This window comes from Aspergillus mulundensis (assembly GCF_003369625.1).
Source record: "Aspergillus mulundensis strain DSM 5745 chromosome Unknown scaffold_16, whole genome shotgun sequence".
Classification (NCBI taxonomy): Eukaryota; Fungi; Ascomycota; class Eurotiomycetes; order Eurotiales; family Aspergillaceae; genus Aspergillus; species Aspergillus mulundensis.
Window position 1 is genome coordinate 370,134 of NW_020797904.1, and position 27,038 is coordinate 397,171.

Genomic DNA, 27,038 nt, shown 5'->3' on the forward strand with positions numbered 1-27,038 from the left:
ATGGTTCAGGAAGTGTTGAGCAGAATATAGAATCTTGATTAAAGCAGTTGCATTGTTTTGTATAGTACACTGGATAAGATCTACCTGTATCTTCCCTCTAACCCATCACTTAGTGGCGGTGGGCACGGCACTGGTGCTTGTGGTGAGACTTCCCATGCCCAGTGGGCTTCGCACTGGCAGTGGACGCGGAAACGGCATCGACCCCAGTGGGAGCCGTAGGAGCCGCGGAAGCTGTGGAAGCGGCGGGAGTCGCAGTAGACGAGCTGGATGCAGGGCTAGCAATGACCTTTTCCTCGGCGCCCGAGGATGCAACAGAAGTTGAAGAAGCTGAGGCTCCGACGAGGGCACTGTAGGGAGTAGCACCGGGGTAGAAGGAGGTCGGGATGGTGGGGATGGGGATTTCGCTGTCGGTGCCAAAGGCGGTCTGCAGGTCGGCGTCCATGCTGGGGGCGGAGTAAGACGCCGGGGCGGCCGAGGCGGTCAGCGTCGACGTGAAGGTCGAGTCTCCGTCTCCGTCTTCCAGACAGAATCCGGTGCCAAACGCGTTCTCGCAGAGATACGTCTGCTCATCACCAGATTCAGTCCACATGGCGAAGTCTTCGATCGTCACGTCCGTGCAAGGGGCTCCGGACGCGCATTTCACCTTGATCGGGCCTCGCTGAGATCCGTTTTCCTCGGTTCCCTTCCAGTTGCGAACCGTCACGTTCTTCAATTCGACACCGTCGCCGTCGATCGTGCTCATGCTGCTCCAGGCGCCGTCGATATCGAGCGAGTATGCGTTTCCGTGGCCTAAATCGTCAGCTTTCTTCCCGCACCGCGACGTGCACCACATACCGATGAAGTTCTCCAGCACAAGGTTGGACACCGTTCCGCTGCCCCCGTTGCTCTTGACCATGTACATCTGGTTGGAGTTCCAGGTGTAGATGTTACGGTACACAATGTCGGAGATGTCGGTGTCGGTGCCCAGAGAGCCCATGGCGCAGCCTCCACTCCAGTTACAGTAGATGTTCTCAACGAGGATGTTCTTGGAGGGGCTCTGCGAGCGGTTAGCTAGAATAGTAGGGGTATCGGCGAAGCACGACTGACCTTGACAGTGACACATTCGTCCTTGTTTGTCACCTCGACCTACGCTGGTTAGTGGTGGAACCAAGAAAACACGAAAGAGTTCGACGTACATCGTGGATCCACACGTTTGTACTCCAGACATCAATGCCGTCCAGGCCTCCCATGTTGCCACCGCGGATAGCCATGTTGTAAACCTCTCCGTTGGTGCAGGTGTCGATTGAGAAGTGGAAGAGGGGCGAATCGACAAGCGCGACGTCGTGCACCGAGAAGTCCGTCACGTCGTAAAGCCTCAAAATCCGCGGGCCATCTGACGAGCCCTTGGCATGGAACTCGTATCCGTACCCTTGGAATGCACCCTCGGAGGTACTGCTGAAGAACTCGAAGTCGGAGCTGTGCTCGATCATGATCATGTTACCGCCGTCCGTACCGGTACGGTAGATGATACCGTCCAGCTGGATGGCACAGGCCTTTCCACCCGACAGCTTCACCCAGGTCTCGATCGCGTAGTCACCCGGGGGGATGTAGACAACTCCACCATCGGCGCACTCATCCCAGGCAGATGACAGGGCAGGCCCGATATCCGTAGACTTGTCGGCTACGGCGCCGTAGTCGAGAACATTGCAAGTCTTGGTTTGGCTCTTGGAGCTGGCCGATGTAAGCGGACCGACGCTACCGGAGAGCTGACCCTTGACCAGCAAGGGGGTCAAAAAGAACAGAAGACGGCTGATATGCATGATGCGAACGATGCAATGCAGAATTCTCGCATCAGGAGAGGTGATGCCGTCTTTCTTATATACAACATTCTATATATAGGAGAAATTACAGGGTGGTCGTTTGAGGCCCGTCCATCGCTGTCATGTCAGGAACAAGACGTCCATCCGAAGGGTGGAGACAGGCTTCTCGAAAGCTTGACAGCCGAAGCTCGATCCAGCCAGCTCGAGGCCGATTTCATTGGTTCCTGTCTTCGATCTGAAGCCGTCGGCGCCGCAGTTGCGCGGTGGATTTGGTCCCACTCTCCCTGAGAACGCGGTTGCGTGGTTTTTGACCAACCCTCGAGCCCGAGGAAAGCAGATACCGTCCAAGGCGAACTGCATGGCGCATGTGCGGTTATCTTGCAGTACCTAGTCTAGTGACATGCAACTGTAGGGTCAAGGCTCAAGAGTTCAACACCTTTCGAGCTGATCCAGCACGCCAAGATTCAGCACTCCAGCAGCATGGGCCGCTGGAGTCGGGCTTGTTTTGCTTAGATTGGGCTTGATCAATCTCTTACCCAGCGATTCCGCGGCGCAAGATCCCCCTATCTACTCCGTACCGTATACGGCTGCCTTGACCTTGCCAGTCGAAACTGATATGAAACGCTGATCGCGGAAAAGCACTTTCTGGGCCGTGTTGCTTGTCCCTTTCCCCCGGTATCGCTTTTCGGGATCTGATAACGGCAGTCATAGCCTCATAGGGCTGACGCAACCAGCACACATGAAGCGCTGGACAGCTGAAGATGAAGCTATATCCCTCTTTCATAGACTCCGAGTAGAGTCGCCTGCATGGTGATTCGGGTCTTAATCAACTGCACTGAGGTCTCAACTGCAGATCTGCAACTAGCAACATACGATGTCTTGTCGCTTCGCCGGCTAATACACACAACTTACGCCTTAATTTAAGGCGCTTGCGCAGGCACCACTGCCTCATTTCGCGAGTGATCGTGTACCGTGCTCGCTCGGGCCCTAGTAGACAGAACAAAGCAAGGGCTTCTCCGGCTCACTTGCTCCAAGTCCAACCCCCTTTGTCACTCGAAGAATTCGCATCATCTCACTCACTACCCTGTCTTCGAACCTGTCCTCGCCTTCTGCTAAGGATGGAGCGGGCAACTGTGGACAAAGGACCTGGAGAGATGGAAACCATGCCCCAAGCTCCCATATATCTCAGTTCCATGATTGCTGGTAGACATCTACAGAGTTTCCTTCCCCTCTAACATTTGCTAAGCACAGCTATGCTCTCATCTTCGACTATCATGTCAAAAACTAATGGGAATCAGCGTGTGAGAAAGGCAAAGGCAAGTAGACCTCCAGATTAATCTAAATCCCCGTTTTCCTTACTCTTGTTGAGGCATCCGCTCCCTCTCCCTAAGCCAAAAGGAAATAGGAAGGGACTAAGCCTTCTGATGAAGGTACTCAGACGAAAAGAATTAAGTGCGTGAAGGTTGCCCAGGAGGAGAATTGCTCCACGCCCTCCAAGTCTTATCCAGAGCTCGCGCATGCCGTTAACAAAAAGTCAACTGCAGACCAACTTCCCAAGGCTGCCGAAAATGCTGCAGTTACAAGCAATCAAGCGCCTGCTGACGACGAGAAAGACCGTCAGATCAAAGATCCTTCGGAGAAGCTGACCAAACTAATCGAAGCTCACGAACGTCTTTCCGAGAAATACGAGGTGCACCACGGGGGTGACCAGTTGTTTGGCCCGGGGTTCCCTGCTTGCTGGCTGGACTCCGATGGCGGAAAAAGGGATCGGGACCTCAAGACACTGTCCGGCGAACTGCATGACTGGGTGTTGAACTACTGCTTCAGGGATCTCAAAGCCATGGAGAAGTTGTCCAAAAACGAGAAGGACGATCTCATTGGCAGCCTCAAGGGGTATTGCGTGCAGGAAGACTACGAGACACTGCTCCCACTCTTCCCCAAGTCGGCTCGCTGCCAGATAGCGGGATTGTTCTTGACCATGTTTGTTGTCAAGGATCTCGTCGACAAATCCTACACCAATCCGTACTGGTATCTCGGCCCAGACCCCACGGCTGCGATCAAGGACGACCAGGGGAGAAAGCAGCAAGAACAATCTGCAGCAACCTCTACACTCTCGACTGACAGTTCAAGAAAGGTAGCAAACGTCTACGGCTGTAAGCGGAGAGGGTCACACTATGAGTTCGGCGAAGCAACGAAGAAGTATCGCGATACTCTCGTCCCACCCATGGTAACCGATTAAACCGACATTCTCCGCCAGAAGCCGGCTCAGTATTTCCTCAAGGGCCCCAAGAAGATCAACCCGGTGACAAGCCCTACGACAACCTGCTCGAGGTCTACAACTGAGCCGCCCAGAACTCCATCAGCGTGTCCTTCTGGAACGTAGAGCCGTCCATTCATACCCTAAACCCCGCATTTGAGGGCCTCTGAGAGGCCGACTGCCTGGCAAGACGAACGAGTTCGATAACTGCTGACATTCCATCACAAAACCGAGGGACTTCCTTTTCCTTCTGTCTCCTCTTTAGGGCATGTTAGTGTCTGTTATGCAACTTCCCACAACCGCGATATTCACCCGATAGTCTTCAAAATTGAGTTTTGCGTTCGGCGACAGTTCCGATGTCGAATAAAAGCCTATCGCTGTTGAACTAGATCTGCATCTGCCTACAGCTCCACCGACTTGAATCGGAGGACGATGTGGCGATTATCCAGATCCTCCGATCTCAATTCTCGCCCACCCCATAGTACGTATACAAAGACACTTAGTCCCTCTCGCACTCGCCTCCACGTTGTGCCATGCTATCGTCAACGCCGAGCCTTTCGGTGGCCCTGGCCCTGGTGGATCTCCACCAGCGTCCCGCCTGTGCCAAATTTTCACTCCCCGAGCCTGGCCGAGCGGACGCCGAGTCCCAGTCAGTAATAATGCCGGCAAGGCAGCCGAGGACGGTCCGGCCTTTGACTGCGTCGGGGTCTGCTGGAAGGGCGCTTGGCTTGCCGACGGCGCATCTATCATGAGCCCGCCCGACGTACGGAGCATGGTTAACGAGAGCGTGAGCATGGCCGGCGAGGACGACGCCAAGCTCGACAAGCACGATGTGGGATGGAGGCGGGTGGTGCGGAATTTTACGCCGTCGTATGTTCCTCACCCATTAGAACTTTAGAAGATGACAGGGCCGAGCTAACAGGCACAGCTGGTTCTCCGTCACCATGGGCACGGGGATGGTGTCGACGCTGCTGAACACGCTCCCCTACAACGCACACTGGCTGTACTGGCTATCCATCGCCATCTTCGCATTGAACGTCCTGCTCTTCCTCATAGCGTGCGTGATCTCCCTGCTGCGGTACAGCCTGTACCCGGAGATCTTCCGCGCCATGATCCACCATCCCGTGCAATCCATGTTCATCGGCACCCTCCCCATGGGCCTCGCGACCATCGTCAACATGTTCTGCTTCGTCTGCGTGCCCGCGTGGGGTGCCTGGGCGACGAGCTTCGCCTGGGCGATTTGGATCATCGACGCCGTGATCTCCGTTGTGTCGGCGCTGTCGCTGCCCTTTCTACTGTACGGCTACCACTTTCTTAGCGTCAAGACGAAACTAACAAGCGACAGCATGTCCGGCACCGACGAGATCCAGCTGTCCTCCATGACGGCCGCCTGGCTCGTCCCGATAGTCGGCTGCGTCGTCGCGGCCTCCTCGGGCGCCGTCGTCGCTGATGTCCTGCCGAACCCGCAGCACGCCCTCTGGACCATCATCGTCAGCTACGTCCTCTGGGGCATTGGGCTGCCGCTGGCGCTCATGGTCATGGTCATCTACCTGCAGCGGCTGACGCTGCACAAGATCCCGCCAAAGGCGATGATCGTGAGCGTCTTCCTGCCCATCGGGCCGTTTGGGTCTGGCGGATACGGGTATACCAACCTCTGCACTCGCTCAGAATTTGAACGAGCTAATAGTGGACGCAGGGCTATCAAGCTAGGCAGAGCCGCGCAGACGATCTTCCCGCAGACGAATACGCTCGGTGACCTCGCGGGCCCGGCGTTCCATGTCGTCGGCTGCCTGGTTGCGTTGATTCTCTGGGCGTTCGGCCTCGTCTGGCTGTTCTTTGCGTCGGCGAGTATCGTCCGGTGTAAGACGTTTCCGTTCAATATTGGCTGGTGGGGGTTTACGTTCCCCATTGGCGCGTATGCGATGTGCACGTACCAGATTGGGATTGAGCTGCCGTCGGCGTTCTTCCGGATACTGGGGACGGTATGTTCATGTGTTGCTTCCATGGATGGTTCTCGAGCTCGGGTTTCTAACATGATGGTAGATCATTGCGCTTTGTGTCGTTGTGCAGTGGATTGTTGTTAGTGCTGGGACGTTGAAGGGGGTTGTTTCTGGGCAGATGTTCCAGGCTCCGTGTTTGGCGGACTTGAGGGTCGAGGAGGAGAAGGATGCGGTTGTTAAGGTTGCTTGATAGATGGCGTTGTTGCTCTGTTGATGCGTGTTTGCTGCATAGCGAGGAGTTTAGATTAGATGGACTATACCGGTCTTAGCGAGTTATCCACTCATTTAACTTTAGAGTGTGTTTAGCGGATTTGGTGTACAATCCTTCAGTTGTGCTAGGACATATCGCCCTTATCCTCTATATATGACTCAGAAAGTTCTTTGCTGTCCCTGATACTGTAGCCTGTCGTAGCTATATATAGTCTGACATACTCTGTACCTAATCAAATATATTGACAGGTTCCACTCAGCAGATGAAGAGCTCGGAGTTTTGTCTCAACTTCAACTTCAACTTCAATACAAGGTACTTCAAGTTCAGCCAACCCCGGATTGTAGTAGTATAGTGTGCTATAAGTTATACCTTATACTCACTCTACTATATGGTGGTGGCCTGGCCGTGACTGCCGATTGGCCGGAGCCCACGTGACCAAGGGCCCAGCGAAAAATCAAAATCCAAAAAACGCGAAAAAACCCAAAAGGCGAAATCCCAAAAGAAAATAAAATAATAAAATAAAAAAAGGACGGCGCCCATCGCCTGCCATCGTCCATCTCGGCCGACCCCAGCTTTCCAGATCCCAGCTCCAGCCTGCCTCGCTTTGCTCTGCTCGTCGCCGCCCTCCTGCGCGCCTGGTCCTCCCCTGCTGCTGCCCCATTGCCGGTCGGGGGCGAGCTGAGCTCTCTCTCAGAGTTCTCTGCAAGTGCGCCACCTGGCCTCTTCCGATTGCCGTAGTTCTGCCTTGCTGCCTTGCTGCCTTGTTGCCTGACTGCCTGAGGCCGCACTCACGGGACGTCTCCGCAGGCGAGCGCCCATTGGCTGGCGAGTGGTGTCAGTCCAGCCTCGTCGTTGCCCAGCACGCGTTTCTTATGCGCGTCCGTCGCTTCCATTTGGACTATCTACCGCCGAATCTACGGCTGCTGCTGGTGGAGCGGGGTGTCGATAGCTGGGCCGTTGATTGCCCCCGTCGCTGCTACTCGGAATCGTGGTCTGCATGCCTGGTTCTAGCCGTGGGCCGACGCTGACACCATCACCACCACCATGATGGACTATGGCGGCCACTACCACCATCCGCAGTCCCAGCAGAATGCCCACCCGCAGCAGCACCAGCAGCACATGCAGTCGCCGGCGATTGGTGCGCGCCAGTCTGCCGGTACTAGTGTCAGTGCCAACGCCAACGCCAATGCCAATGCCAGTGCGTTTGCCAGCAACAGCTCGCTGTATCGCTCCCAGTCGCAGGCCGACATGACGGGGCTTTCGCCGAGTGTGCGCGGGACGACGACGTCCTCGCAGTCGCTGCTGGGTATGCCCACCGGGACTAGCTACGGGTCATTCTCTGGGCAGGACTCGCTGGGCCAGTTGAGGAGCCCGTATGGCTCGTTGCAGGCGCAGAGGAATATGAACTCTGCCACGAATTACCGGCATACGTCCCTGAACTCGCAGGCTACGTTGTCGCCGCATGCGCAGGGGCTGAGCTCGTCGCCGCAGCAGTCGCTGGATCGGGTGCAGCAGCTTCAGCAGAGGCAATCGCCGCATGCGCATACGGCATCACCGACAAATGGCTTGCCGATGGTCTCGGCTACTTCTCAAAATCAGCACTATACGCAGTATCACCCGTCGCAGTATGCGCAGCCTTCATATCAGACTCAGCAGTCGGCCCAGTACCAGCAACCAGTTTCGCAGTATCAGCAGCAACAACAGTATCGACAACCCCAGCACACTCAATATCAAACGCAGACTCAGACTCAGAGCTCTCATTATCTGTCTCAGAGTCAATACCCTCAGTATACGTCAACTGAACAATCTTATCAGCAGTTGCAGAACTATCAACAGCAGCAGAAAGCGGCACAACTGTCGCAATCTAGTCAGCAGAGCTATTCGCAGTCGACGCAGAAAGCGGCTCAACAGACACCACAGTCGAGCCAGCAACAGGCTCATCAAACACCGCAGTCGGCGCAATTACCACAGTCAAGTCAGTATAGCTATCAGCAAGCGTCAGCTCAGCAGGCATCCCAGGCAAGTCCGGTGCAGCAGGGTTACCAGCATGGGGCCAAGTCGAATCAACAAATATCACACTTGAGTCAAGGACAGCAAAGCTATGCACAACAAGCGCAGAAACCGACGCAAGTACAACAGCCGAGCCCGGTGAAGCAAAATTACCAGCTGGCGCAAAGCTCGGCCCAGCAACTGCCGCAGTCAAGCCAGCAGAGTTACCAGCAAACCTCGCAAAACACAGCCCAGCAACCTCAGGCTAGCCAGCAGAGCTATCAGCAGGCAGCACAAAGGCCGACTCAGCAGCTGCCCCAATCAAGTCAGTACAGTTACCTGCTAGGCACCGCACAAATACCCCAGTCGGGTCAGCAAAAGGGCCATCAACAAGCGTCTACCCAGCAAGTGCCGCAGTCAAGTCAGAGCTATTCTCAGCAAGCACATAAAACACAGGTTCCTCAGCCAAGCCAGTCGAGTTATTTGCTAGGGACAAACCAAATACCGCAGTCGAGTCAACAGAGTTATTTGCTAGGGACAACGCAATTACCGCAGTCAAGCCAACAGAAAGGTTATCAGCAAGCTTCTGCCCAGCAAGTGCCGCAGTCAAGCCAGCAGCCGAACTATCCGCAGCAGGCACAGAAGCCCGCTCAGCAAGCGCAGTCAAGTCCTATGGTCCAACAGTACCAGCAACAAGCACAGAACGCGCCACATGTATCTCAAACTCAGGCGCAACAACAGGCTCAGCAAGCCCAACCTCAGAAGGCCGCCCAATCCTCTCAGGCCAAGGCCCAGACGCAGGTTAAACCTTCGCCAAAGCAGCAGTCGCAGGCTCGACAAGCGCAAGCTCAGGCTAATCATACTCCTAAAACCACGCAGGCCACAAATGCTCATCAGCTGCAAGCGAACGCTCAGACTCAGCGAACGGCTCAACAGACTCAGGCTCAGCAAGCGCAACACACTCAGCCTCAGAAGACGCAGGCCCAGACGCAAAATCAGATGTCCACCCAAGCTTATCAACAACTCTACGCTCAGCACGCACAGCAAGCGCAGGGTTCGCCGTATCAAACACACTTGCAGAACCCCCAGTTGCAGTATGCATACCAGCGCCAGTTTCCTCAACAGTATATGCAGTCGCCGCAAATGCACACCCCGCAGGCGCAACATTTTCAATTACAACAGTCTCAAGCATCCCAGTCTCAGTCTCCGCAGCAACCAGTGCAGAAGACGCAGCATACCCCACAAATGCAGCAGCAGACCACACCGCAGCAGCCCCAGCAGTCACAAACATCGCGACCACAAGCACAGGCGCAACCTCAAAAATCTGCCCAGTCAAGCCAGCCCGCTCCCAAACCTCCAGCTAAAGAGCCGAAGAAGAGGAAGACTACTAAGAAGGAGACGAAGCAGAAGCCCGCTGCGTCTCAGGCTGCATCGCAAGCTGCGTCTGCTGGATCTCAAGCAGTGCCTCAACCCGCGCCTCAACCCAAAGCACCTGCATCACAGGCTACAGCGACACAGCCGAAAGCTCAAGTCTCGGCATCTCAACCTGCATCTCAACAATATGCCCCCGCCTACGCTTCTCAAACACCCTCCTCGCAAGCCCCGGCCTTTCAAACTCACGCCTTCAGAGCCAACTTGTCACAACCGTACGCGTCTCAAACACACGCCCAGCATAACTCTTTCCAGACTCCAACTTCGCAAGCACAAGCTGCTCAAGCGAACTCTTTTCAGACTCAGGCTTCTCAACCACGTGCCCAAGTGAACTCTTTCCAGAATACCGCCCAGCCACGTACTCAAGCAAACTCCTTCCAACAAGCCTCCCAACCACATGCCTCTCAGTTGAACACTTTCCAAGCCACGCCCCAAGCAACTTCCTTCCAGCTGCAAGGATCTCAATCGACACAAGCCTCTTCTCAGCCGTCCACTCAGCCAAAAATCGAACCCTCATCATCCCAACCGTCTCAACCGACACAGCCAACAGCGACGACCAACGCGAATGGACAGGCGCCGGGTACGTTCATCACGGAAAACCCGATACAGAAGAAGACGAAACCGGGAGATCCCGGTCACACACCCAGGAAGCGAGGCCGACCACGGAAACAACCCGGCGACGAGACAAAGCCACGGAAACCGAAGAAGGTCAAGAATCCGGATGGGACCATCGACCTGTCTACAGCGTTGCCTCCAAATCTAGCTGCCATCCCAGGTGTGGGTATCCCGTTTTCCATCGCGCCCATTCGTCCGCCTGACCCTCCTGCTGCTGGAACCGCGAGTGCCCCAGCTCCTCCGGTTATCGGACCAGATGGTAATCCAATCCCGCAGAAGCGCAAGCGTGGAAGGCCGCGAAAATCCGAGACAGATGGAATTCCTCGTAAACCGCGGCCACCGCGGGACCCGAATAGGCCGAAGGGAACGGGTCGTCCTCGTGGGCGGCCGAGGAAGGCTGATGTGCTGGCAAGGAAGAAATTGGAGGAGGAGCAAGCTGCTGCTGCTGCTGCTCAAAATGGGGAGCAAACCGGCCAGCCTGGGCCAAGCCAGCCAGCCGGTCAATCTGGACAGCTTGGTCAGGGGCAAGTCAGTCAACCGCAAACCACACAAGCGCAAGGCCACACTCAAGCCAATCATGCCAATCATGCCAATCAGGGCCAATCGAGTCAAGGGTATACCGGCCAAGAACAGGTACATCAGTGGCAGGTCAGCCACGGGCAAGTGAACCAAGCACCAGCCAGCCAAGCGAAGTCCGGTCACGCACAAGTCAACCACCAAGCTAGCCAAGGGCAAGCATCTCAAGCGCAGGCCACCCAATGGCCGGTCAATCAAGGGAAAGCACCTGCGCGAGTTGCTCAAGGGCAAGTCAGTCAAGGACAATGGGGACAGCCTGTCAAGGTCAGCAACAGCCAATCTGGACACGCCAACCAGTATGGGCAAGTTGGGACTCAGCCTGGCCATGCTCATCCTTCACATGGTCATCCGCAAGCGTCCGCTCAGTCACATACCCAAGCGCACGCTCCGCCGACCCAGCCACAGTCCCAAGCTGATTTCTCCAAAACCCAGGCCAAGATGCAAGCACATATGAACCAGCAGATACAAGCCCAGAATGTCCACGCCCAACGAGCGCAGCCAATACAAAGCCAAATGCGAGCGAGCCCTATGCAGAGCTTGCAAGCGAGCCCATTGCAGAATATCCAAGCGAGCCCGATGCAAAGCCAGATGAGCCAAAGGCAGCAGCCCCAGGTTCAAGGGGGCCAACGCGCGTCGCATCTGCAAGCCCAAGCTCAGATGCAAGCGCAGGTGAACGCCAAACCGCAGATGCAGGTGCAGCCGCAAAAGGCACAACCGCAGATGCAGACTCAGATGCAGACGAAACCTCAGGTGCACGCTCAGGCGACTAAGCCTCAGGGACAGACTCAACAAGCTCAGCATGCGCAGCATACGCAGCATACGCAGCAAACCCAGCAAAACCAGCAGGCTCAATCTCAGCAGTCTCAGACTCAGCAGACTCAGCAGGCCCAGGCTAAGACGCAGCAAAAGCCTCAGGTCCAGCAATTGTCTCAGCCACTGCAGATGCAGCGACAGGCGGCGTCCCCGATGCAGGCCGCCACGCAGCGACCTCACCAACCACAACTGGCAGGACAAGCTCAGGCCCAACCTCAGTTGCAATACTCGCACGCACAAGCTCAGCCTCAGATGCAGCACGCGCAGACCCAGCATCAGCCCCAGGCTACACAAGCTCAACCCCAGGCCCACGTCCAGGCCAAAGCCCAACCTCAAGCCCAACAAACTCAACCAACCCACTCCGCGTACACCGCATACCCAACCCACACCACCGCGCAATCCCTCCCATACCCGCACTCGCACCCCTACCAAGCACAGTTCCACGCACAGATGCCCCAGCTGCAAATGCACTCGCAGCTCCACCACCTCAACCAGCAACACCCCTACTACTCGCAGTTCTCGCCTACCCAGGCCACAGCCACAGCCACAGCCCAAGCCCACGCCCAGCAGCCGTCGATGGGCCACGCCCAGCAGCCGTCGATGGGCCTCGCCCCGCAGACGGGGCAGAAGCGCCCGGCCTCGGTGCTGGACGATGACCCGCGCAAGCGCGCGTATATCATGCCGCATCAGCTATAGTGCAGTTTATTTGGTGTTTGAGATACCACGAGCGTCAGTCGCCTTCAGCATTTGATCTGGACTCCCCTGTTTCTTCTTTCTTTTCTTTTCTTGTCTTTGGGTTGGGTTTCATTTTCAGTTGTTTAGCAGGCATGTCTCCTCATCCATACCACCCTACATAATTACTTTGTCTTGCTTCGTTCGTCAGGTCGGTCGGTCTACTTGCGTTACGTTACTCTGCTTTACTTGCTTGCTGCATTTATATTATATCATACCGTCTACATAATAATCAGCGTCTAGCGTCACTCATACCATACACCCCATATCTAATCTATCATATCACCCCTCAATACCAAGAGACCGCGAGAAGGCCCAGCAATGTCCTCCTGTTCTTGCAGTAGTAAGAGTGGCCACATGCATGGTCCGCCTACCAATCGTAGTCGTAGTCATATCCCCATGCTTCTCGTCGCTTTCTTGGGCTGTGCTCTTCCCCTCGCCGTCTTCGCCTTCCTTCCCAGCAACACACCCACTCTCCTCGTTACCATCAGAATCTCCATCCATATACCCCCCCAAAACCCCCCTAACCCACCCTCCCACCTCAGCTAACATCTCCCCATCAACCCCGGTCCCAATACCCCTCCCCTCAAAAAGCCGTACCAAAGCGCAAGTATCCACATTCCCCTTCGCCCCCGGCGCAAACGGACACCCTCCCAACCCACCAACACTGCCATCAAACACCCTTACGCCCGCCTCAAACGCCGCCCAGACATTCTGCACCGCGGCGCCACGCGTATCGTGGAAATGGCACGCTAGCTTTCCCACTGGGATTCCGTGAGATGTCAGGTACGATAAGAGCGATGTTGTCAGGCCCGGTGATCCGGATCCGTCGGTGTCGCTTAGGGCGATCTCGTCGATGCCGAGGGATAGGAGGTGTTGCGTGCAGTGCAGGACTGAGCGGAGGGGTGTTGGACAGTGCGTTATCGGGTCGGAGAAGATGCAGGATATGTAGGCTCTTAGGTGTTCCACGCCGGCTTTTCGCGCGGCGTGGGTTATGGCTGAGGCGCGCGTGAGGGCTTCGGAGACGCTGCAGTTTGTGTTGGTTTTGCTGAAGGGTTCGGTTGGGGAGATGAAGAGCGATATGGCGTTTAGGGAGGGGGTGTGCGTGAGCGCAAGGGTTAGGCCTTTGGGGTTGGGGAGGAGGATGGGGAGGGTTAGTTCTTTCTTGCTTTTGCCCTCGGACCCGGACTCGTTCTCGGTCTCGGTCTCGGTCTCAGGGTCGGAGTTGAAGTCGGAATCATATGATGATATAGTTGAGCCGGATGAAGCAGATGCTGAGTCTGACTCTATCCCGCCATCGCCATCGCCATCTCCAGCCCCCAACAACGCCTTGATCCGTCCATCCCCCAGAATCCCCCTCCAATCCCGCAACTGCGGCACAGCCCTCGGCGAGACAACAGAAGCGATCTCAATCGTCTGCAGTCCTGTCTCCGCTAAGCGCCGTATGAGCTCGATTTTCGTCTGTGTTGGGATGAAGGACGGGATGTTTTGGAGGCCGTCGCGCGGGGAGACTTCGACGATGCGGACTTGGACTTTGTCTCGCGCGGTCTTCTGAGAGATGGGGATGGGGCTTGGCTCTTTCATTGTGTGTTGATGGTGATGGTGATGAGAGGGGAAGGAAGGCCCGGTAGAGGAGGCGCGGATGTACGGTAAGTGGAGGTATATTTAGTAAGGAAGGTGAGATGCGGCTGTGAATGAGCCCTATGTAAGTATGTATGGTATGTACTCGACTTCCAGCCCGTAAGCCTACATATAATATTATTTGTGACAGTGTGAATTCCCCGCGGGTTAATAGTCCGCAGTTTGTGAATCGGGCCGAGGCTGAGGCTTTTATGACGCCATCCTCTACAGACAGTAGCGTCGGAGTTGGCGGTTCTAGAAGGTCGGAGAATTGAAAAGTATACGGACATAGAAAAGTAATCATTGATCTTGTCACCGAGTATATGTAGTGAGGTGAGTCGAGTGGCTTCCCATCGGTAAATATACAAGTAAGTCTCCGGCCTGTCTGACGTGAGATAAGGCTGAGGACCGACAGGGTTGGACTGTACCTAAATAAAGAATAACCCTGTTATAGACACCATAATAACCATGCCGTTGTTCTTGATGCCACTGCGATGAGATGAGCCCAAAGAGGAAGTAGGGCTTTTCTCTAGGGCTCAGGGTGACATCCTTCACGCACATTACTTGTTTGCCATCATTGACATCTCAAAATGCAGGAGACATCTCATCATCAACCAGGTACAGTTCAGGACAGCAAATCATCGCCCTCGCCATGATTCACCCCCGGAGGATATCAACAAGTGAAGAACCGGAAGTGCCGGAACCCCACAATTACAGATGACGGCACGCCTGCTTGTTGTGGTTAAGGGGAGAGTTTAGCTTGTTGATTCCCCGCTGGAGCCTGACTCGGTGGGCCCAACAAGTCATGCTGCTCTCCTATTTAAAGCCTCACCCCGTTCGCAATCAATCTCACCGTTCTTACCATTCCCCCGGTTCAATCAGTGCAACCAACATGTACGGGCTCGCTGCCGCCCTGCTCTGCGGCCTGGCCGTTGCTGCCCCCAGCTGCCCAGCGCCGACTGCTTCACTAGGAACGCTTCAAACCCTCAAATACAACTACCTGAGCGCCCAGAACAACGGCACCTCTGCAGTGCTCGTGCACGACCACCTCACCAACGCCAATGCCCAAAAGCGCTGCGCCGCCATCGGGGAGGCCCTCTACCCCTTCTCGTCTGCCCCCGCCGCGAACCGCTCCGAGCTAGCGTATCAGTTTGATTACCTCGTCTACGCTCAGGACCTGCGCGATGGCCAAGACGTCTGGGTTGGCGGCGACTGCCAGGCGTACTCGCTCGGTCAGAAGAAGGTCGTTTCTGTGCCGTGCACCCGTCAGCTTCCGGCGCTGTGCACGGCGAATGTTCCCCCGACGAAGGATATCGATCGGACCGTTGTTCCGTCGTCCAAGGTTACCATCCGCTCGAATGAGTATACCCTGACTGGATACCGCGATGCCCGCTCCTTCCGGTTCCTGGGTGTGCCATTCGCCGAGCCCCCCGTTGGCGAGCTGCGTCTTGCTCCTCCCAAAGAGTACTCTGGCCCCAAGACTATCGATGCGACGACGCTCGGGGACTCGTGTATCCAGTCTTCTAGTTCTGCAAAGAACATCTCCGAGGACTGTTTGTACCTGAATGCTTTCACCCCAATCCTGCCTGAGCGCGCTGGTGCGGTCAAGAAGCCTGTTGCAGTATACTTCTACGGCGGCGCCTTCACCAGCGGCACCGCGTCCATCATCGACTACGACGGGGGCAACTTTGCCAGTCGCAACGATGTCGTCGTCGTCACCGTCAACTACCGCGTCGGCGCCCTCGGCTGGCTGGCCACTGGCAACATGACGACCGGCAGCTACGGCACCAGAGATCAGATACTGGCCCTTCGCTGGGTGCAAGAGAACATCGCAGCCTTTGGCGGCGATCCCAGCCATGTCACCATCTTTGGGCAGTCCGCCGGCGGCCAGAGCGTCGTCGCGCTGCTCTCGTCCTCCGCCGCCCGCGGTCTCTTCTCCGGCGCCCTCGTGCAGTCTGCGCCTATCGATCTCCCCTGGTACACCCGACAGGTCTACACCGAGCTGGTCGTCCCTCACATCGCGGACGCAGTCGGCTGCGGCAACGCCACGACCGAGTCCTCGCTCGTCTCGTGCCTCCGCAGCGTCCCAGCATCCAGCTTCATCGACAACTCAACCGCCTTCCAAGCCGCGACCTCCGCCATCGCCACCGACGTCGCAGCCTCCTACCTGCACGTCTCGCAGCTCTTAGCCTCCATCGAACCCCTCATGCCAATGGTCGACGACTCCCACTCCGGCGTTATCGACAACCACTTCCACACCCTCCTACAAAGCAACACCCTCCCCAACCGCGTCCCCACCTTCTTCACCACCCTCCCCGACGAAGCAGCCATCTACGTCAACTCGCTCGTCCCCACCCTCGGCTCCACGCAAACCGGCCTAAACACCCTGCTGGGCCTCGCATACCCACCCGCCCTCGCCGCCGCCCTCATCAACACAACGGTCTTCACCGCGAACCCAGCCCAGCCCGACTCCGTCCGCATCGAGGGCGGTCTCGCACTCACACACAGCGAATGGACGTGCCCGCTCTCGTACCTCCTCCGCAACGCCGGCAACAGCAGTTTCCCCTCGCTCTACAGCGCCCAAATCACAGACGGCCACGCGCAATTCAACTCTTCGACACCGGCAATCTGCAAGCCAAACGCCCTCTACAACGCGACGTGCCACTCCAACGACGTCCTGCCTGCATGGGGAACCCTAAACTCCAAGACCGTCGACGTGCAGCCGTATTACGGCGTAAGCGACCTCAAGCACTCACAGCTGCTGAACGATATCTTCGGCGCGTTCTTCCGCACGCGAGACCCGAATCCTGATGTTAAGGAGCTCGAGGTTCGCGGTCCGGCGTACGCGTACACGAAGACTGTCTTTGGCAGCGGGTATAGCATCGACGAGTATAGCGCTGGAGAGAGCACCGTGTCCCTGCTGGGCGTTGTGCCGAGGAAGGCCGTGGACCCGGGGACGACGGCTCAGTGTGAGGTGTTCGAGGCGTATGGGTTTACGTTTGAGAATGCGGCGTTTACGGGGAGTTCTTGATGGGACCTGTGAGGTGAAGAATAAGAGATGATTTGATGTTATGAGAATGCCATGTAATGGATGGGGTATGTACATATACGGCCTGGATAATTGGTGTAGGTGCGAGTGAAATGTACACTACTAAATCAGTCAAATAGTGCCAGCATGGATGGGATCACTACCTACCTACCTACCTACCATTCGCTAAGGATTTCAATGAGAGGGGCCGTACGTTACGTTGACACCAACATATACATGGCATGCCTGGAATATCTACTGCCAAAGCGAGATGTAATACCTGCCCTGTCCAAGATCTAAATCAACTCCACGCGACCATATCCTCTGTCTCATTGCATCCATCTTATAATATCATTTAGAATGGTAGGTCTTGACCTAGTCTCATCTCGGTGCACTTCGCATATTGGATCTGCCAAGTAGGGTGTTCAGAGGTCTAGCCATGAAGATGACGATATCCCGGCTGGGCGAGCACTGCCTGGCGCCTGCGTCTAACAAGATAAATACCAATCGATACTACCCGGACGATACATGGCTGCCATTTATATGCGCTCTGGCTCGAGTTTGCTGGGTCTCTTGCGGCTACCTAGGTAGGGTAGGGTCTCAGCGCGTACCCTCGTATGCTACCATACCATAGTTGCTAAAGATTCCCAGGACATGGACGAGTGATTATGTAGATCTTCGCTGAGGTGCTTGTGTTTTGACTAAAGGCTGTTATTCTGGACCAGGGCTCTTTTGTGTAAGAACGCCTCCACGCCTCCCCTTTCTCCTGGGCCAAACGCTGTATAAATGCAACCGCTCCAAGTGCTTGTCTTGCCTAGGTAGTTCGTCCATACAAGGCGTGTTAGCAAAATCATACCAGAGTGACAAGACTCCTTTCCTAATCCTCATGACATATTGACTGCGCGAGTCTAAGTTCGTGGCGGGCTCTATGGCACATTATAGAGCCTGACGGGTCTGTAAGGTGGGTAACCAAGCCAAGGCCATGAGCTTCTGTTTTCAAAAAAGCCGCACTAAAAAGTATTATTTTTATAGCTTATTGCTTAATATACATAATTAGGGCTAATAAGATCCCAGAACTAACTTTGTGTTTCTCTACGAGCGCACATGGCCCCATATGCTGGCGACCCCCTGTACCTGGAACAACAAGACCCAATACTTCACCTTCGCTTCCCAGATCCTCGCAGAGTACTGGCATATACATGGGAACTGGTTCTGGGAAGATTGGTACATTGAGACAGCTGCTCGACTGCTTGGGGACGCCGACCGAGAATGCCAGGTTAGGGCTGGGATGCTCTTGGGCCGACTCCATCGCTGGTTGGTGGGGAGGGGAGACTTGGAAAGGGCAGCGCGTGTGAAGCAGAGACAGACGGGAACGGAGGAGTCGGTCAATCGTCTGCTGCAAGGGGAGATTCAGGGATTGGAGTCAGAAGGGACTCCAACGGGGAATGTGTAGCGTCCACATGCACTGCTTGCCTCTACAGCCTTCCAATTGGTACGGATACCTAGCAATATAGGCATGGTATAAGCCTACTGTGCCCTGGTCCTCCTTTAAACCTCCAACGATGCAGCTTTTTATCTTCTCCAATTTCTTCTTTCTCTGCATAGCAACGTAACAAATTGTTCCCCAGTGGCAGTCGCATCTCCGGTGCCATTTGCCGACGTAGACCTGGAACTATCAGAATATTAACCCTAAATACCAACATTACCCCCCAGCTTCATTATCAACGAGGAAGCTTTACAAGCCTAAAATACTTTTCCTCCTAGTTATAATCATATAGAGGCAAGTCTGCTTACCTACCAGAGCAAGAAGGGCCATAGACTTAGGGCTTGTAGGTTCTTCTTGGTGCCTAGGTATGGTATGGTAGGCGGCCAAAAAACGCAAGCCCTAACTCTACTACCATACTCACTCGACATTGAGCATGGGAGGAGTACACATGCATTCCACGCAACCAAGCCCGCTTCAAACGAAATCCTGACTATCCCAATCCCCCCAACGCCACGGCCCCTCGACTGACCATCCCATAAACAATCTTCTTCGTGACCTTCTCATTATACACCATCGACCTACTGCTGTGAGTCAACGTCTTACAGGTTTAAGAGCACTTACCCATCATTGGCAAAAGCATCACAAACCCCAGTTGGGCTCACTTGCACTTGCAGGGTTCCCTTATATAAGAGGCGCTCGCCCGTGGCGGTTGGACTGATATCGAAGCTTGATAGACCCCGGTCTACCCAGCATTCTCTTCATAATGAACCCTATCCCTAAGCCTAAGCCCGCGATCCTCGACGCCGAAGATGCAAGACGCGTTCGCTATCTCTCGCGATCTCCAATATCGTTGCAATGGGTTCCGGAGAGTGAGGAAGCCCATACCTTGGCGGGTGGTCCGCCTTACCTGGCGGATTCCGCCACGGCCAGGCAGTAGGCCCGCGGCAAGATGTTACCTATCAACTCACGCACATGCAGGAAGAAATGGCTTTAGTAAAGTAGATGGAAGTTCAAGTACAGCGGCAGCACCACACTGCGAGTTTTTATCATAGAAAGGACGGTTGACATGGGTGTTTAGAGGCAACATTGCCAGCGGATTGAGAGCTGTGCTTGCTAAGAGAATAAAGTGCGTATGGTCCAACATCCAGCTTCACTAGGCCAAGTGGTAATTACCCGGCAAGCCATCGACGAGGGCAATCATTTGCAGCGGCCGCCTACCCCTCCAGAACATCCATTAGTCGCGGATACTCGCCTTGCTCGACGGCATCGACCCATTTGGCGATCTTCTTAAGCGAGAACCCATAGCCGCAATAGAAGGCCGCCCTAGCGAAGTCCTGCCTGAAAGCACTATCGTCGACGAGCAAGCCCCATCCCGGATTCATCTGGCGCATGGATGTGTTGTACAGCTCCCTCAGCTGCGTGGTCTCGTACTCCATCAGATGGATCCAGTAGAGCTCGTTCTTGCCCTCGTTGTCCAGCGCGTCATCATCGTCCCCGCCATCTCCGCCGTTCTCTCCGTCGCTTTCATCCCCGTAGCCGTCGCGCCGCGGCTCTTCGTCCCGCGTCGACAAGTCTAGGAATTTGGGCATCTCGGTTGCCATCCACAGTGGCATGGCAGAGACGCACTCCCAGTCGACGATGGCGGTGATTTCGCCCCGGTCGTTAACTAGGATATTGCATAGTGAGAGGTCCTGATGCATGATAACCGAGCGCTCCGGGGGGTTCACAAGCGGGGGGAAGATCTTGGGAAGTAGGGAAATCAGCTGCCGTGTGACGCCCAGAGCGAACTCGGCGTCCGCCACATCGTCTTCATCTTCTTCATCTTCGGCCTCCTTTTTATCTGTCGCGTGGTCACTGATCGCGATCTGCAGGTACGACGCAAGCCAGTCGTGCGTCGAGCGGAACGGCCCACGGGGGATGTCGAGGTCGAAGTGGGCGCCGTCGAAGAAAGAGGTTGAAACGAGCTCGCCTGGCTGCGGTTTCTGGCCGACTTCCTCGCTCGTATCGAGTAGCGTCCCAATGCCGGAGAAGGGATGCCGCATGAGCTGGGACTGGAATCCGGCGACCCGCTGCACGAGACGGGCTTTTTGAAAGGCGCTCAGCGTCCGCCACTTCTTGTACAGCGATACGCCGGGCATGCACTCCATCAGGATCCACTCGAAGCCGATCTCGTTATTTGCGCTGTCGTCAAAGGCGAGGACGTCTGGAACGGGGATGTCGGTATGTGTTCGGAGAAAGCGCAGCGTTGTGACCTCCCCTCGAGTTTTGGCTTGCGGATGGACGGGGAGCGAGACACGCATGATGTACGAGGGGTTGTTCTCGCCTGACTGGACGAGATAGAGCTTGTTGAAGGCCCCTTGGGCGAAAAAGGAGACCGAAACATCGGTTGTGTGCAGCTTCTCGCGGCATGTTTTGACGATGCCGTCCAAATTCGGGTCCCGAGTCCACACGGGCACATTGTTCAGCCCGGTGTCATTCCAGGCAAGGCCGTCTCGTGGTTTGGTGGGCATGATGGAAAAGGTAGCTTGCAAGCGAGTCGGTCGATGGAGGGGTGATGGAGGAAGGAAGACTGGATGGATGCAAAAGGAAGGTGCGGCGGGGATCACGTGACGGAGTGTCAACACAGTCCAGCTGGACTCCCTCCCACAGACACAGTTCAGCATGATGATCTATTCGGAGACCTCAAAGCCACTTCCAATACTGCAAGCCTATCATGGTGTGCTGAACGCCCTCTACCCGCATCATTGCTACGTCCATAGGCCAACTCGAGGCCAAAGGCTGACCACGGCCGAGAAGCCTCGATTGGAGTGAGCACATTGACGATATGTAGGACGTCTTGTGTTATGGCCCATGGCCACAAGTTCCCAATTGGTGTCCGACTCAGTTCTTCCTACTGCATCTCGATTCCCTCGTCGCCTCCTTCATCTCGATTCCTTCGTCGCCTACTACACCTCGCTTTCCTCCTCTTCGCCGTACAATTCAAAGCCATGGGCCGCGGCAAGAAGAAGGTCCTCAGCGACTTCATCGACAGCATCCCCGACGAGAAGCTGGAGGGCTTCCCGGACTCGCCGAGCACGCTGTACCATGACCTAGACTTTCGATTCGACATGCAAGGCGTGGGTGCTCTTTGCCTCCAGTATCTGCTCAAGATACCCCATACTGAATCCATTCCCAGATAACGAGCAACGACGAGTGGAACTTGCAGATCCAGGTCAACTTCAAACCGAAGACGCCCTCGCTTCGCAAGTTCGCCCCCAAAACAGTGGCCGGTCCGGTCTTGGTTTCTCGCAGCGAGCCGCTTACGGGCGAGGAAATCAGGCAGGCCCTGAGGGATACCGTGAGATTTGAATGATCGAATTCGCCGAGATGGACGCCCTACGTCGGATACTTGATTCGTTGGCAAGGACATCGGAGGGAGATTATGGGAACGTGCCTCGCATCCTCAATGTTTTCCTAACACATCGTCTTACTGGCACCAAGGGCCTTCCAAGGATCTTCCTCGAGTTTCTCAATATCACCGTCAGTGACCGTGCCAGCATAGTAATCCCATGCTGAACTGGATCCTCTAAAGCCACTTCATCAACCTGGCAACATAAGTCCCACCGCCGACCACGCCCGTCACCCCCGTAAACACAATCAGCGGGCCATATCCACTCCCATAACCCCAGCCTACACTGCCCTCCCACGGCAACCCCTCAATCAGCGCCTCACTCAGCGGCCCCGAGACCAAATTCCCAACGCCCCGCCCGGCAGCGAGACACGCAAACACAATCGAGCTCTCGGCCGAGGGCTCCCTGCGCACGACGTCGCGCATGATGCCGGGCCATGTACTCGTGTAGCTGCCAGCGAAGAGGCCGTAGATGATCGCGAAGACGTACAGCGGCCCCAGCGACATCGAGAACCCCCAGATCAGAAACACGCCGATGGAGGATCCGATTGTGGAGACGAGGATGCACAGCGTTACGTCGAGCTTGTCGACGACGGCGCCCATGACCACGCAGCCGATCACAGACGCGACGTTGAACAGGATCACAGTCAACGCCTGCAGACTACTCGATGCGCCGAGCATCCCCGCGTACGTGGGGAGATAGATACTAGGAAGGAAGAATCCGAGCGCCTCGACGGAATTACACAGCTCAAAGAGCGCAAACGTGCGCGTCACGAGGAAGCGCAGGTTCGGAATCGGCGGCTGCATCCTGTTCCGTGCAGGCGGAACCCTTGGCTTAACGAAGTACACCAGCGGCGCGGTGAGGACGAACAGCGCCGTCGCGAATGCTCTCAGCGTCGTGCGGAACCCCCAGCGCGTCAGCATCTGCTCCATCACAATGGGGAGGACGACGCCGCCCAGCCCGGTGCCCGCCCACATGACGCCGAACGCGAAGCCCTTGCGTCTGTCGAACCAGTCTTCCATGAGCAGGATGCAGGGGGAGTAGGCGATTGAGCCGCCGAGGGCGTAGAAGATGCCCTGCGTGATGATGAGGTGGGTGGTGCTTGTGGAGAGCGAGGAGAGGGCGAGGGCCAGACACATTGTGAGCACGCCGATGCCGCACCCGATGCGTTGGTATTTCGGCCAGTAGCGGTAGGCGGCGAAGACGAGGGGGAGGTCGAGGTACATTATTCCCTGACGGAGGTAATCATCAGCTGGGAGTTGTCATTGAGAGGTGGAAAAGAGGAGGGGTACCATGGCGCACGTCCCGATCACGGCGATATTGCTTGAACTCTTGAATTCCTCTGCTTCGGTGTAGTACGCCTGGAAGACGCCGTAGGTGAAGGCGAAGCCCCAGACCAGGGCTTCCATGACGAAGCATGCGGCCAGGAAGAGCCAGGCGTCTTTGCCGGTGTCGATGGGCGGGTAGGGGCTGGCATTGGAGAGGGAGGTTGCGGAGGTATTAATGCCCTTTTCGTTTTCGGCCTCGTTTGAGGAGGCGTGGGAGCTGGAGATGTCGTCCATGGTGTTCTACTGACTTGTAGAGGGGCTCACAGCGGAGGGTCAAGGCAGAGTCAGAAAATAAGAAAGAAACAGCGAGAGACGCTATAATAAAGGCCATAGGCTGAGCAATCACTGGCCATCCACATCTGGGTTAGATCTGCATTGGCAGCGGCGGTGGAGACATGTCTGGGGAAGGGCGCGCTTTTTATTCTCTTCATGGCCATTGGACGTTACATGAGTGCCCACTGTCATGTTTCTCTGTCGAAGTCTTGGGGCAATGACTCGGCGAGAACACTTGGTAGTGACCACCACATCGACAAGAGATAATTCCAGCACACATGGCAGGTCAGTTGGTTGAAGGGAGTAAGCCCGATCTCGGACGCACCTCTATTATCAACTGATTATTATTAATAGGCTAGTCGGCTAAATCGGAGTTGTCCGGCTTATTGCTTAATATAGTGGACCGTCATGCAGTCAGCAGCACAGCTTTAATCTACGGAAACAACAAACATTGCTCAATCCATATGGATACTCCGTACAGGGATTATGCGAGCTCACGTTTCGCCCAGTTCACCGCGCATTTGCCCAACTTCCCGACCAGTTCATCCTGTAATTTAGGTACGCGCCAAGTTTGTGGCGCTTGCATAGGGCACATCCCTGCTGACCTCCGGCTTAGGAAAGTTCCCCTTTACCACTTTAGGCATCTTATAGACCGAGCCCAACCTGCCGAGTCATATACCCCCTACGGAGACGTGCACCATAAGTTTCCGCGTGTGGCTGTTCCAGGTCACGTGACCTGTAGCCAATGACGAGCCACGCTCAAAACCACTGGATGACCTGATTGGCTACAAGTCACGTGACTTTTGTGTCACCTATGCGGAAACTTTTGGTGCACGTCTCCGTACCCACTACACAAGCTGACACCGCAGACCTCCCAGGCTGGCCGGCCCCGTCCCGCCCATATCAGCGCCGCTGTAAATCCATGCACAGGTCGTGGGTTCCTAATTACAGACCCAGGACCAGAACCACGGTGTGCCGTCAATGCATGTAATCTGGATCACACCGTATGTGCGCGTGGCACAGTGGCGGCGGCAGCGGCGCAAGGCCAGCGCTAATTATGCCTCTTTCGTGGTGCCTGGGGGAGGCAAACGGGGTAACAGTACGGAGTAGGTGCTGTGACAATTGTGGACGCAGAAGTACTGGAGCAAGTGCATAGATAAACACGGAATAAATACGACCGCCATTGGCAGATCTTGGCCTTTGGGGTAATGTTGGCAGTTGAGGACCTTGGAGTCCACATGATGACTAGCGTTGCTGCTGGTAGGATATCGCATTAGTATCACTGACGAGGCATTAGACGCTCAGTTGACACATGAACTGCTAGTAATTCACGGCCTATGTTTGATTGTTGTTGATGCCTAGCTAAGCAGTGCTATATTAGGGCTCACTTGTTCCAACAGCACCTTTACAACTCTTAGCAATCTAGGGGTACCTTTAAATAAGGGCTCTAGACACTTTAAAACTATTATAAATATATATTTCTACTATTTTAATTTTATTTTTAACTTTATTTTTTTCTTTTTTATTACTTTTTATAATATAATAACTAAAATTAAAGCATGTACCCTTAATTAGCCTATAAGTATTAACTTAGCTAACTTTATATAGCTATAAAACCCCTTATTTTTTTTTTTAACTTTTATATTATAAAAAGGTAAAAAAAAAGGGTTCTAGCAAGCTTATTTTTTTTATTATTAAAAATAATAGCATGCTAACTTTTTAACCTAGCTTAATTATAAAAGCCTTTTATAATTAACTTAATAAGTAAAAGTACTAGGTATATATTAAGTATAAAGTTTTTATAAGCTTTATAATTATTATTAATAACTTTATAATTAGGTAAAAAACTTAAAATTAAAAAGCCTTTACTTATAATATTTATAATAAGTTTATATATTTTATTTTTTTAAAGGGCTATACTAATATTAATAATATTAATTATATTTTTTTATATATATATAATTAGCTTATTATTATAATAACCTTTAATAAAATTATTACTTAAAAAAATAAGTTTAATTCTTAAAAACTTAAGGGCTTAACCTACCCCTTTTAAAGTAAATTTTTTTATTTTAATTAATACTATTTTAGGCAAGGGGGCCCCCTTAAGTATTTTAATAACTTAATTAATATATAATAACTTTATTATAGCCTTAATAATATAAAATAATTATAAAATATTAATTATTTTTTTTAATAATAAGCTAATAGTGTGCTTAAAAATATATATTATTTAATAAGCCCTTACTAAGTACATGCTAGGCTTAACTATAATTATAATTATTTTTAAAATTAATACCACCCGCACGGGCTAGGCTATTATTTTTAATAATTTTTTTATTAAAAATTTTTTAATAATTAATAAAATAATTAATATAATTTATTATACCCTAGGTGTTATTAATATATATATTTTTTAAAAATAATATAATTATATAGTATAAAAAGTGTTTAATATTATTTTAATATATAATAATAGTAAAATAAATACTATTAAGCTAATTTAAAATAAAGTTATAGCTTAAATAAGATTAAAGCTAGTTAGGCTTACTTTTTTAAAACACAGGCCTAATTTTAATACTAGGTATATTACTTAAGTAATATTTTTTTTAAAGTAGCTTAAGGCCTTTACTTTATTTAATTAAAGTAAGTATTATTAGCTTATTAAAAAATACTAGCTAATTTTTTAATATAACCCTAGCTACTAAAAATATTATTACCTAGTATAATATAATTATATAATATATTATATATAATATAATATAATAATTATAAATTACCTAAGTTTTATTAATTTAAATTATAAAAATTTTATATACTACACAAATTACCTAAACCCCTAGTTAATAAAATATAATAATTACCTAGTAACCCCTAGGTGTAAAAATAAGAAATTAATTTACTTATTTAAAAAAAACTTAATAATATATATTATTATAATACCTACTAGTATTAAAATATATATACCTAGGCTAATATTAATACCTAGCTTTAGGCTAAAATTAAATAATTTTTATTTTAAAAAAACCCTTAAAAATATATTATAAAAAAACTAAAGGTAAATAAGCAGGGCTTTATAATAATTATTAATTATTATATCCCGCGGTTTAATACCTTTATTAATAATTAAAATTTTAAGTAGCTTTTTATTAAATTAATCTTGCTTACCTTAATTAGCGTAAATATACCTTTTTTATTTTAAGTAATAAAAATTAATACTAAATCCCTTTTTAAGCTTTAATAATAAAGTACTAAAAAAATTATAATAATTACTATTAAAATAATACCTAGTAATAGTAGGATTTTATTATTTATTAGGTTAATATAAATAGGTTTATATTTAATTATATTATAATTTTATAATTAGCTTATAAGCAAGGCTATAATATTATTTATATTTAAAAGCCCTAAATTACCATAGGCATAAAAACTTAAAATTACTTAATATATAAGTATTACATGCTAGTAAATATTTAAAATAATTATAAAAA

General features: G+C 52.6%; 8 protein-coding genes across 8 annotated transcripts; 5 read left to right on the forward strand and 3 right to left on the reverse strand.

Annotated features, from left to right (window-relative positions):
- Nucleotides 1–109: 109 nt before the first annotated feature.
- rhgB (putative extracellular rhamnogalacturonase) lies at nucleotides 110–1,799 on the reverse strand (the record flags this gene model as incomplete). The annotated part of the gene is made up of 4 exons (XM_026752710.1): nucleotides 110–789; nucleotides 835–1,036; nucleotides 1,087–1,125; nucleotides 1,176–1,799. The coding sequence occupies 4 exons, from the start codon at nucleotides 1,797–1,799 to the stop codon at nucleotides 110–112; spliced, it is 1,545 nt and encodes a 514-aa protein (XP_026598728.1).
- Nucleotides 1,800–3,073: 1,274 nt separating this feature from the next.
- DSM5745_10695 (TDT family transporter) lies at nucleotides 3,074–6,246 on the forward strand (the record flags this gene model as incomplete). The annotated part of the gene is made up of 5 exons (XM_026752711.1): nucleotides 3,074–3,100; nucleotides 3,205–3,952; nucleotides 4,560–4,926; nucleotides 4,985–6,038; nucleotides 6,100–6,246. 5 exons carry the CDS (start codon nucleotides 3,074–3,076, stop codon nucleotides 6,244–6,246), a joined length of 2,343 nt encoding a protein of 780 aa, XP_026598729.1.
- A 1,065-nt stretch (nucleotides 6,247–7,311) lies between these two features.
- DSM5745_10696 (uncharacterized protein) lies at nucleotides 7,312–12,387 on the forward strand (the record flags this gene model as incomplete). The annotated part of the gene is made up of 1 exon (XM_026752712.1): nucleotides 7,312–12,387. One exon carries the CDS (start codon nucleotides 7,312–7,314, stop codon nucleotides 12,385–12,387), a length of 5,076 nt encoding a protein of 1,691 aa, XP_026598730.1.
- Nucleotides 12,388–12,705: 318 nt separating this feature from the next.
- Nucleotides 12,706–14,007, reverse strand: DSM5745_10697 (hydroxymethylglutaryl-CoA lyase; the record flags this gene model as incomplete). Its single annotated transcript, XM_026752713.1, has 1 exon — nucleotides 12,706–14,007. The coding sequence occupies one exon, from the start codon at nucleotides 14,005–14,007 to the stop codon at nucleotides 12,706–12,708; it is 1,302 nt and encodes a 433-aa protein (XP_026598731.1).
- Nucleotides 14,008–14,935: 928 nt separating this feature from the next.
- On the forward strand, nucleotides 14,936–17,074 carry DSM5745_10698 (putative cholinesterase; the record flags this gene model as incomplete). Its single annotated transcript, XM_026752714.1, has 1 exon — nucleotides 14,936–17,074. The coding sequence occupies one exon, from the start codon at nucleotides 14,936–14,938 to the stop codon at nucleotides 17,072–17,074; it is 2,139 nt and encodes a 712-aa protein (XP_026598732.1).
- Nucleotides 17,075–19,771: 2,697 nt separating this feature from the next.
- Nucleotides 19,772–21,067, reverse strand: DSM5745_10699 (phosphotransferase family protein; the record flags this gene model as incomplete). The annotated part of the gene is made up of 1 exon (XM_026752715.1): nucleotides 19,772–21,067. One exon carries the CDS (start codon nucleotides 21,065–21,067, stop codon nucleotides 19,772–19,774), a length of 1,296 nt encoding a protein of 431 aa, XP_026598733.1.
- A 477-nt stretch (nucleotides 21,068–21,544) lies between these two features.
- On the forward strand, nucleotides 21,545–21,909 carry DSM5745_10700 (uncharacterized protein; the record flags this gene model as incomplete). The annotated part of the gene is made up of 2 exons (XM_026752716.1): nucleotides 21,545–21,673; nucleotides 21,733–21,909. 2 exons carry the CDS (start codon nucleotides 21,545–21,547, stop codon nucleotides 21,907–21,909), a joined length of 306 nt encoding a protein of 101 aa, XP_026598734.1.
- Nucleotides 21,910–21,923: 14 nt separating this feature from the next.
- On the forward strand, nucleotides 21,924–22,998 carry DSM5745_10701 (uncharacterized protein; the record flags this gene model as incomplete). The annotated part of the gene is made up of 2 exons (XM_026752717.1): nucleotides 21,924–22,076; nucleotides 22,129–22,998. The coding sequence occupies 2 exons, from the start codon at nucleotides 21,924–21,926 to the stop codon at nucleotides 22,996–22,998; spliced, it is 1,023 nt and encodes a 340-aa protein (XP_026598735.1).
- Nucleotides 22,999–27,038: the final 4,040 nt, after the last annotated feature.